The sequence below is a fragment of the Hipposideros armiger genome, unplaced genomic scaffold, assembly GCF_001890085.2.
Source record: "Hipposideros armiger isolate ML-2016 unplaced genomic scaffold, ASM189008v1 scaffold_246, whole genome shotgun sequence".
NCBI lineage: Eukaryota > Metazoa > Chordata > Mammalia > Chiroptera > Hipposideridae > Hipposideros > Hipposideros armiger.
In genome coordinates this window covers 2,585,091-2,596,057 of record NW_017731596.1, presented here as the reverse complement: position 1 = coordinate 2,596,057, position 10,967 = coordinate 2,585,091, and the positions used below count along the sequence as shown (strand labels likewise).

Below are 10,967 nucleotides of genomic sequence, written 5' to 3'. Positions count from 1 at the left end.
ATATGGCATATATATTCTTTCATGTCTTTTCCCCTGAAATTGTATCTGTGATAGTCATTCCTGTTGTTAGGTAGAGCAGTAATTCATTCTTGTTTCATGTCTGTTTTCCACTGAATAAACAGACCACAACTTATTTTCCATTCTACCCTTTATGAAGTTGGCAGGTCCCCTCAAACTGCTCTTAAGTGTAGTGACATGTTCTTAAATAATAAAAGGACTGGGACACACTGGGGAACAGGAACGGCCATTTCATGGCATCTATCTCACGCTTACTGGGCAGAGATATGGTTACTGAAATGAACTCCTAATTTTCCCAACTATTTAAAACTATTAGTTTTTCTTTGCCTTGCAGAAAGTATAGTTAAATCCGCACAGGTTAAGATGCGTGGCTCCAGTCCTGGGTAGAGATTTAGGGTGTCAAAAGCGAGAAGGTTTAGAATGCTAGATCAGTTTAGATTTGGTCCCGTGGCCAACTATGAGTGTACGCTTGTGAGTTACATATGGCTGTTTTTAAAAAACTTCTTTCTATCTAAGCTACTTAATCTTATATGAGACACATCCAGATATTAACAAGGCAGTATCATTCAAACTAATTCATATACCAAATCTTCTAACCCCCTCAACTGCACTGCCCCAAAATATGGGCTGGCTCAGTAAAATGCATAACCATCCATTCAGTTCCTTAATCCGAAAAAACCGAGGAATGACCTTTGATCACGACTTCTCTCAGTGGCCTGCCCACCCTGCACAAGCGGATCCATGTACCCAGGCCATCGACTGTGTCTCCAATGAATGCTGTAGAGCTGCCCCTCCTCCCCGCTCCGCAGCTACGGCTCTGAGGGGCACCAATTTCCTGCCTGACTCACACAACAGCCTCCTGACTGGCCTTCCTCCATACTCTTGCCACATTCCCAACACCCCCTCCCGAATCCATCCTCCATCTACCAGCCAGGGGCTTTTATTTCATTTCTTTTGGAATACTTGACCTTTATTTTATCTATGCATTAGGTGAGCCAGTGGCTTTTTACAATCATAAATTGGGCTGTCCTGCCTTTCCTTCAAGCCTGCCAGTAGCTCAGTATCTAAAGCGCAGCAGGCTCATCACACTGTCACTTAGATCCAGACTTCCTACACTGGCCTCCAAAGCCCTCTGAGGTCAGGGCTGGGTCGCTCCAGGCTCACCCCGGCCTACACGTCCTCAGCAACATGCCCGAGGCCCCCTCCTGACCTTCTGTCCTTAGGACACACCAAGCTCCTTCCACTTGAAGGTCGGTGCCCTAGCGGCTTCAACTTAGAAACTCATCCTGCCTCTCCAATCTTCATGTGACTGGCTCCTGTTTTTGCTAATCAAATCTCAGCCTCAAATGCCTTGCACTGAGCAGCCTACCCTGACCACTCAATCTGAAGCGGTCAACCTTTTACTTTCTAGAGCACTTACTATCTTCTCTGCATAGCACTCATCACAAAGAACATTTTCTTGTTTATTTTCTTGGTTTCCCTCCGTCTGCCTCTAAAATGTATACTCAACGCTACATCCCCAGGGCCTAGAAAAGTACCAAGTACACAGCAAGCACTCAATTCACTTGCTTGTGTCTTAGACATGAATCTGATGGCAGGACACACACGTTAGATGGACCCTTCCCCCAAATCTAAGAATCTGAGCTGTGGGCCACTAAGAATAAACAGCAGGAAGGGCACAACTGGCCTTTGAAAATGACATGAATGACTCTCTGATGACAAGAATGACTCTCTGGAGGGACTTCTCACTTCTACTGATACTAATTTTTTTAAAAAAGTCTGCTATATGGTAATGCAGTATTTTATTTATTCTGTCCATTAATAACGAATACTTGAGAACATTTATAATATTAATGGAACTTAATCTAAGAGAAGCTGAACTTCTCTTAGAAGTTCAAATATTTAAAGTTAAATATTTGAAGTTAAATATTTAAAGAAGAAGTTAAATATTTAAAGTATTTCAATACCAGGTATTCAGAAGAGAGATAATTATGGTCAAAATTATTATGTCAAAAACTTATAGTCGGTCTACATACAATTCAGGTGTTGGTAGAACATTCTTTGGTTGCGAGAAAGAACATTTGGTTTACTTCACTAATAGAAACATCTCTCAGTGCTGGGATGGCCTCTTCTTGGTATTCCTTCCGCTGCTGACTTTTAGCATAGTTATCTGTAAGAAGAGGACAAAAGGCTGTTTATCTCAGCAGTTTCTTCCATCGTCCCTCTGGTTTATGGAGGCTCACCACCTAATTTTCTAGGCAAATGTTTGGATAATGATAAACACCACATTTAAATACAATTAAAAGATGCCTCGAATTCTCTCTTTAGAAGAAATGTCCCAATTAGAATAGAAATCAGCAAAGTGTTTTTTTGCACCTCTGACTTGGATAAAAAATGTTTCAGTCAACTGTACAATGATGTAAAGTCCCATTTACACATTTCTCATAGGAACAGTATTCTATCCAGGCTTAGAAAATATATTTAAATCAACATCCGAAAACTATTAAGTCATTTGGAACGATCATTCGTACAAATTTAAGTTTCCTCTCTCTGCACAAATTGTCTATTTGCTGTAATTCCAGTCAAGAATGCAGGGAATACAGATTATCAGATAAGAAATATAAAAATACTAGAATTGATTTTCAAAATATATTGTATAGGCTCACGAAAAAAGGCTTTAAAAGGTTAAAAAAATCATATCAGAGTACTTAAAAATTATGTCACTTTCTAAAATCTAAGCAAGTTTAGGAATCTTATTTTAATCTTTAGACTTGAAATAAAGAATTATAAACAGAACTGCAGATGCTGTGGGTGTCTACCCAGTTAATTGGGCTTAGCTGTGTACTGTGATCCTGAGAAGGACACACCCCAAATCCCTCCTCCTGGACAAGGGTGCAGGGACCTACACGCCATCCCCCAATAGCACCGCCTGTTTGAGATACCGAGGAACATTTTTCCCACTTGCAGGTTTATGGGAAATACGCCTGTCATTAGTGCCATACACAGCACATTCATCAGAACTCATCTCCCCCATGCAAATGTCTCCTCTGGTGTAACTTTATGTTAGGTTCTCCTAGGTTCTTTTTCCTGTGCCAACATCGTGTCACTTGCTGCAGCCTATTCTCCGTTGCTTTTCTTCATACAAGCGCGCCAACAGCCCACTCCTCCCTCCCCCAGCACTTTCCTTCGATATAAACAGACCTGTGATTGTGTTGACGGAGTTCAGGGGACAGGTACTCAGCATGTTCATTCCAAATAAGAGCAGGTAACCAATCACTATAGTGATGAGGAGGTAGACCGGCAATGCCACCGCCCAGTACCTGCAGGAAGGTTCAAGTAGGTAATGGGTTTCCCAAAATGTTCTTAAGGGTCCATTATTAGGTTCACATAATAACTTAACATTTAAATTTTTATTAAAGTAACACATGTACATAAAAGATAGTCACAAAGTTCTACAAGGCCTGTAGTGAGAAGCTGCAATCCCCTATCCCATCGGACGGGACCCTGGAGCCTTACTCCCCACAAAGGACCACTTTTAACACCTGAGCTGTTTCTTCTGATATTTATCTCCATGTTGCTACACAATGTACTGGTTTTATTATTTCTGGATTTTTTTTTCAATTTCAGACACTTTCTTTGGACTTCCTACATGGAGATGAGGAATTCAGCTCTTTTATACTCTGACCTCTCACCTTCGTCCTATCCTCTTACCATACTGACATTACAATTTCTGGCCATATCTGCAATTTTTAAAAATTATTGTGACTGTATAAATAATGTTCACAACGGAGCGGCCTGGTATTATGTTTTCTTGTACAATTTTTTGTTTTTCCCGGAATTAGTAATTACATCTTTTTGCCTGTTTGCTTGGTTGCCCATGCACCTGGTCAACACTCAACCCTCGAGTTCTCTGATAGGACTAACATGCCTCTCAGCAGAAGTGAGCACATCAAGTCGTTTATTCTACTTTCTGGAGATTACCTTTGGTTTACCTTCTAACCCTTGAATTGAAATTTTAATTTTGGCTATCCCATTTATAATTTACAAAAATGTGAATTCCTTGACCATTCCCTTTTTATAGCGTTCTGTTCTTGTTTCATAGTTATTTTCTTCTGTTCCTTCCATTAGCTCCATTTCCTTCAAGTTCCTTTTTTTCTTTTGCATTTCATTTTGGAGGCTTTTAAAAATGTCTGAGAAGTTATGGCTCTCCACTCATAATGAAAAATGAAGTACTAACAAGGTAATTGGAAGGTCTGTGTATGTGTGGGCCGGGGTGGCGCACTGGCGAGCCTGGCCATTTCATTGGGGGACCTCCAAATGTCAGAGATTGGAGAGCCTTTCTTTTGAGCTGGTGACCTTCCTCAGGGAGGAACCTCCTGTGTTTTGCTGGGAGGGGTAGGGTGGTATAAGCCTGGCAACCACAAGCATGAGAGCCTCGTGAGGAAAGGTGCTTGGGGGGAAGCTTATATTCAGCAATGCAATGGTTTTCACTTATTTCCCTGTAAGGTGCTTCATTTCCATGCTCAGTTAGACCTAGAATTTGGAGACTCTTATTCAGCTTTCCAGAGAGTAAAACTCCTGTCTTCTGCAGGGGAGGGTCGGGTCAGTCTCCCCACTTTGAGGGCTGAGGAGGGGGATTTGAGGGTCTAATGCTCTTTAAACACTGTTTTCAGCCCAATCCAGAATTGCATGTTAATGTAATTACCTGGTGTCCTCCAACTTCTGAGCCTTTCTGGCAGTTAGGGCACAAATATTCACTTCAGCAGTATGGAGAAAGTGGAAACTAAGTCAGCTAGCTCTCAGCTATTTGCAATTCACCTCCCAAAATTTTGTTGATACTTCTTACTTGCTACCCCACTATTTGCTCCCATGGATGTACAGATTAAAAAATTTTTTTTTCTCTAGTGTTATTTTAGTTAGATGGGAGGAAATGGAGATAAATATTTGTGTTTACCCCATCATCTTTAATTAGAGGTATACCAATAAGACTGTTAAAAAGCTTTAAATTTCTATATGTCTATTTATGTATCTTAAGAGAATAAATATTTAAGATTTGGGTAGTCTTAAGGAAAAATATGATCCTTCAAAACAGCATTAATACACTCTTAATTTATTTAAGCAATATATTATTAGACTTACTTTTGAGGCCAATAGGTTAAGCCTATGTAGTTTAGCCAAGATTCGGGAATAAAAGCCCACACGAGATATAGTACTGTAGAAGAGAAGGTTAAAGAAAAAGGTCAGTAAGGCCTGCAGCTCATTTATCAAGGTTCAGATAAAACGAAAAAGCTCATGTGAAGCTTCCGCCATTCACTCAGAAATGATTTTTCCCTCCTTTCAGTTCTTCTAACTCCTAACTGTATCACTCTTATAACATTTATCACAATTACTTTATATTAGTCCCCTTTTTATTGGGGTAAAAAATAAAATTTACTGTAAAATTGAACCACGTTTAAGTGTACAGTTCAGTAGTGTTATGAATATTTACACTGCTGTGAAACACATCTCCAGAAACACATCTTTCATCTTGCAAATCTAAAAACTAATATCCATTGAATAACTCCCCTTTAGCTCCATTAGTCAGTTTTATAAAATAAGTCTTAACTCTCACACTATATTTTAAGCAATTTAAGGGCAGAAATCATGCCTTAGCAAGTCTTGTAATCCTTACAGCACCTAGTGATTTGCTTTACGCATAGTAGGTGTTCAACACTTCAGAAATAATTGTCGACATTGAGTTGCTTACAGATGAACTTATCTACCCTCGGTCTGGCCCACTCCCTCATGGGCTCTGCCTTATCTCTCAGAAGCCAGTCGTCTTTCCCTCCATCCACATCTCGCCTTAGAGGCGCCCTTTCATGTTGTCCCTACGTAGTAACAACAGCGAACTTCCGAGTATTCACTGTGGGGTAAGCACACTTCTAAGCACTTTATATGCTTTATTTCGTTTAATCCTCAGAACAATCCTATGAGGTATCATGCCATTTTTACAGATGAGGAGGTGGAATCTTAGAAATGTTACATCATCTGCCTAAGGCAAGTGGCAGAGACAAATTTCAAACTACCTACAGCAATGGTGACAAAGGGTTAATATTTTTCTCAACAAATGTGTATTACAGAGTTGTGTATGGCAGGAGTGTGAGATACAAGAGTAAACCCAAAAGGATGGCCTCTGCCCTCCATGAGCTTAAAATATAGCGGGGAACAGAGACGAGTGGCTATTTTCACTACCCTGTGACAAGCGCTCATGAGCGAGTAATAAAAGATGATACAGGGGCACATAAGAAGGACCTCAGCCCACACTGTGGTGATGAAGTCGATATTAATGGTCAGGAAAGACTTCCTGAAAGAAGTGACTGAATTGGAGCCTAAAGGAGGAATATGGGCTTAGCTAGATGAAAATGGCTGGGCCTGCAGATGGAAGGAAGGAAGGAAATAAGAGAAAATGGTATTTCATGCCATGATCTGTAAAGACAGCAAGAGAGATCTGATGTGGCTAGATGGTAGGGGGAAAAGGTGCAAGGGACTGGCTTGAAGCTTGAGATAGTTTTTAAGGTTAATAAAATACAAATAGTGAGGAGACAAAATAAATTCATAAATGGAAGTAATTTACTTAATTAAATGCATAAATGTCCTGAGCCTTTACTATATGCCAGGCATTATGTAAAGGTCAAGGCTACACAGAAAAATACGACACAGTCCCTATTCTCACGAATTAGGGCAGGAGACAGAAATGAGTCAAAGGTAATGGCAGGACCTTCACGTGCATTCTTACTTCACCCCCTCCAAACGCTTTTGAGGTGTGTGCTATTATCCCTAATCCACTGAAGAAAAAAATTGAGACTCAGGCAATGTAGGTAACTTGCCCAAGACCTCCCGGCTGAAAGTGACTGTGTAGGAATGTGAACCCAAGCAGTATATTCATGCTATGTTTTCAGGCAGCAGCAAGAGCATTAATAAAAACATGGAGGTGAGGAGAAGTGGGATGTATGTGGGCAAAACTGGCAGCAGTTTAGAGTGGCTGGGACACAAAGCATAAAGCTGTGAGAGCTGAGAAATAAAGCTGGAAAACACAGGTCCCAGATAATGAAAAATCCTGTACACGGAACACAGACTTTATGCTCTAGGCAATGGGGACACCTGGCTATTCTGTGCGTTTTTTAACTTTAAAGATATAGCAAACTACAAAAGAAATAACCATCCACATTCCAACCCGAGGGTTTAAGCAGGGGAGTCCGGTCTGCATCTCAGATGAGTCACTGTGATGGCTGCCTGTCAGCTGTCTGTGTTAGAGCGGAGGTGTCAGAGGCCCCATGAGATTCAGTGGCAGATGCGGGTGAATGAGTGAGGGGCAGAAGGAAAAGTACAAGTACGAACAACTTCCAGGTTGCCAGAGTGGGTGACTAGTAAATTCAACCCCAAAGAAAGAGAATACCTGAGCAGTCACTCCACACAGCGATGAGTGATCTTGCAAAAATATAAATCTGACCACATCACTTGCCTGCTCAAACCCTTCAACGCCCTTAGAATAAAACCCAAACTCCTTACCAGGACTTGCAAGGACTTAAATGATTTGGCTCCTGCCCACCTCTCCAATGTCCAGTCCTTGGGCATGCGCTCCAGCTCCAGAGTCTCAGGGCTCTGGGCTTGTAGTGAGTACCGTCTGCCTGGAAAGTTCTTCCCTTGGCTCTTTAAATGATGTTGATGATAATAACAACAGCAGCAGCTAATATTTATTAATGTTCCTTCTCTTCCTTCATGTCTTAAGAGACACTTTCCCCAATAACTTGCTATTCCAGCTGCATCCCACCCACCACACTCAATGCTCCCTATCATTTCCCCTTATTTCCCTCAAAGCTATTATCATTTTCCATAATTACTGTTATGGACTGAATGTTTGCATCCCTCTCAAATTCCTATGAAGCCCTAATCCCCAATGTGGTGGTATCGGAAGGTGGGGCCTTTGGGGAGCAGGGAGGTTCAGAAGAGGTCATGAGGGTGGAGCTCCAACGAAGGGATTTGTGTCCTTTTAAGAAAGGAAGGGACGAGGGCTAGCTCATGCGCTCTCTCTGCCATGTGAGGACACAGCAAGAAGGCGGCCGTCTGCAAGCCAGGAAGAGGGACTTTACCAAGAACCCAACCATGCTGGCACCCTGATCTTGCCCTTCTTAGAGTCCAGAGCTGCAAGGAAATAATGTCTATTGTTTACGCCACCCATTCTACGGTATTTTGTTATATCAGCCTGAGCAGACTGATCAATGACCTTGTTTTTAAATCAGTGACTATTCAATGTAGAGAGAATTATGTGACCCTCCTGCACCCACCACCTAATTTTATCATAACTGCAGGGTACTGATCTCTGACCTCTATCCCATTACTTTCTGCCTCATTTTCTCAGGCTTCGACCTTACTGACCTCCATCTGTTCCTCGAACCCACAGGCATGCATCTTCTGAAGGGTTTCTACCCTGGCTATTCTGTGCCTGGGATGCTCTTTTCCTATGTTGCCACATGGCGAACTCCCTCTATTCTGCACTTAAACCTCATCTCAGCGAGGCACTTCCAGACTGCTGTTTTTAAACAGCAGCCCCTTCCCATTTCTCATCCTCCTTTCTTGCTTAATTTCTCCCCATGGAGAAATTAAATATTGGGTTGTCGGAAAAGTCATGACGTATTTTTTTCTGTTTTTCGTTGCAAAAATGTGTCATGACTTTTCCGACAACCCAATACATGTCATCATCTGACATCATGTGTTTTACTTCTTTAATTTGTCCATCGGCTTTCTAGCCCCGCTAGAATGAAAAGTCTATGAAAGCAGGAAATTTTGGGCCGTTTGATCCTCCTTTGCCTACAGGAGGGCCTGGCATACAGTAAGCACTCAAAACCTTGTTGAATTCATTTTTGTTGTGGGTATTATTGGATTTAAGTCTTAAAGTCATTGCTTTTATTTATTTGTATAGTTTCTAATCCTTCAAATACACTATAGAACAGGGATTTACAAAAATGATAATGTTGATGATAATAACACTAGCAGCTAGCTTTAAGTACTTATTGTTCCAATGCATTGTTTTAAGTGCTCTGCATAAATTATGGCAATTAATCCTCACAATAGCCTTAAGAGGCAGCAAGGTGAAGTCAACCCAGTGTCTGGGTTCAAATTCTAGCTCTATCATTTACTGGCTGTGTGACCTTGGGCACATTACTTATATCCCACGTGCCTCAGTATTCTCATCTGTAAAGTAAGGACAGTAATAACAATATCTACCTCACAGGACTGTGAATGATACACATTCAATAAACATCACCACCCTTTTACAGATGAAGAATCTGAAGGCTCAGAGAAGTTAAGTAAATGGCCCGAGGTCACACAGCTATTACACGGAGGAGTCAGGGTTTGAACTCAAGTCATAACTTCACTCCACAGATTCCCCTATCCAACAGCTTGGCTGGCTATACTGCTGCAGTTAGGATTCAGAAGCACAACCACAAAATTTGGTTTCCACAAAATTTGAAAAAGTTGGATTTGCAGGCACCCAATTTTCTCCCCCATTTCCCTCTTAATTCTCAAATCCTTTTGGGGAGAGACATGGGGCCTGCGGAGGGACGCTGGGTATTACTGTCACAGTCAGCATCGGTTTCCTTATCTGTAAAACGGGATCTTACCTGGATTAAGTGAGGTCCAGGATGTAAATTGCACCCGGCTTCTCTAGCCGAATTCCCTTCGCTCCCTAACCCTCGCTGGCTGCAATGGAGCCGTGCCAAAGCACTCACTCCCAAACCCTTCCTTCAAGGCCACCCCACTTCTCCCTTATTGTTGGGAAGAAAGATTACTGATTTCTCAGTTTGATTTCATCTCTCCCCTGGGCTCCTATGGCACTTATCACACCGTTAACTGTAGGTTTTCTGTCTTGTCCATAAGACCATGACCACAGAGACCAGGTTTTATTCACTTCGCAATAATCCTGTCTGGTGCTGTATAAATATTTGTCGAGATTAAATCTTTTAGGCTAGTATCTGGCATATAGGACACTCTGAACAAACATGAGTCCCCTTCAGGTTTTCTTAAAAAGAGACATAGGTAAGAAAGAATCACAGTTCATGTGTGCACATTCTAAGAACAAACGCAGTAATTTACTTGTCCTTGAACCCCAGAAAAAGGCCATGGCCATCTATTAGGAAGGTACTTACTGAAGCCAAATTGGGAGCTTAAGAAAAGAACAAAGCCATAAATCGCTCTTTCTGGCAATGGCGACGGTGAATTTTCCACCATTTCCCCTGTGGATTTAGACAATCTGTGGGAAAGAAACACAATCACGCGTCAGTGAGGTACTCCCCTTCACCATTGGTCTGTCATAACCTCATCGCTTCGCTACGGGCACAGCCTCTGCAGTGTTTTTCCCCAGCCTACACTACTGCAAACTGCCATTGTGCGCACACACCTCCAACACACGCCCGCTTGCACACGCACACACCAGCTCCCCAAGCCCCGCGTGCACGCGCACACCAGCCTCACACCTCGCGTGCACGCGCGCACACACGCCAGAGAGCGCACACCCTGAAGTGGTGGGGAGTACGGCCAGGGAGGGCCAGACGCCCCTCCATCTCTGCAGGCTTCGCCTCCCGCCAGGAAGAGCAAAGCAGGGCAGCTAACTACACCCGTGCGGCCTCCCCAGGCCTGGGCCGCGGCGCCCAGTACCCGGCTCTGCCCCTTTGAGGGCCTTTTGTGTTTCATTTGAGGGTGAAGGGTGGGGTGGCCCTCGACCTTGAGTCCTTCAAGGGCCCACTTGGGCCCCTCCCAAAAGCTCGGCTACCTCAGCGCTGAGTCCCTTGCGCAAGCGCCGACCCGGGAGCCGCAGGAGGGTGAGGGAGGAAAAACTAACCCAAGGCCAAGGAAAGACGGCGCCCCCCACCCCGGCGCAAGCGCACCGCGACCCTCGACTGTCTGGAGCT

The 10,967-nt window shown here is 42.9% G+C and overlaps 1 protein-coding gene across 3 annotated transcripts; it reads right to left on the bottom strand.

Moving 5' to 3' along the window:
* Positions 1-1,803: 1,803 nt before the first annotated feature.
* On the bottom strand, positions 1,804-10,961 carry PIGP (phosphatidylinositol glycan anchor biosynthesis class P). 3 transcript variants are annotated; one of them, XM_019655752.1, is made up of 5 exons: positions 10,898-10,961; positions 10,206-10,309; positions 5,158-5,230; positions 3,220-3,338; positions 1,804-2,188 (listed from the first exon to the last, which is right to left on the bottom strand). In XM_019655752.1, exons 2-5 carry the CDS (start codon positions 10,285-10,287, stop codon positions 2,058-2,060), a joined length of 405 nt encoding a protein of 134 aa, XP_019511297.1. In that variant the 5' UTR covers positions 10,288-10,309; positions 10,898-10,961; the 3' UTR covers positions 1,804-2,057. The 3 variants fall into 3 exon arrangements, with proteins under 3 accessions (XP_019511297.1, XP_019511298.1, XP_019511299.1); XM_019655753.1 differs by having other exon boundaries at positions 10,829-10,914; XM_019655754.1 differs by lacking the exon at positions 10,898-10,961 and adding an exon at positions 10,457-10,479.
* Between the last annotated feature and the right edge of the window lie 6 nt (positions 10,962-10,967).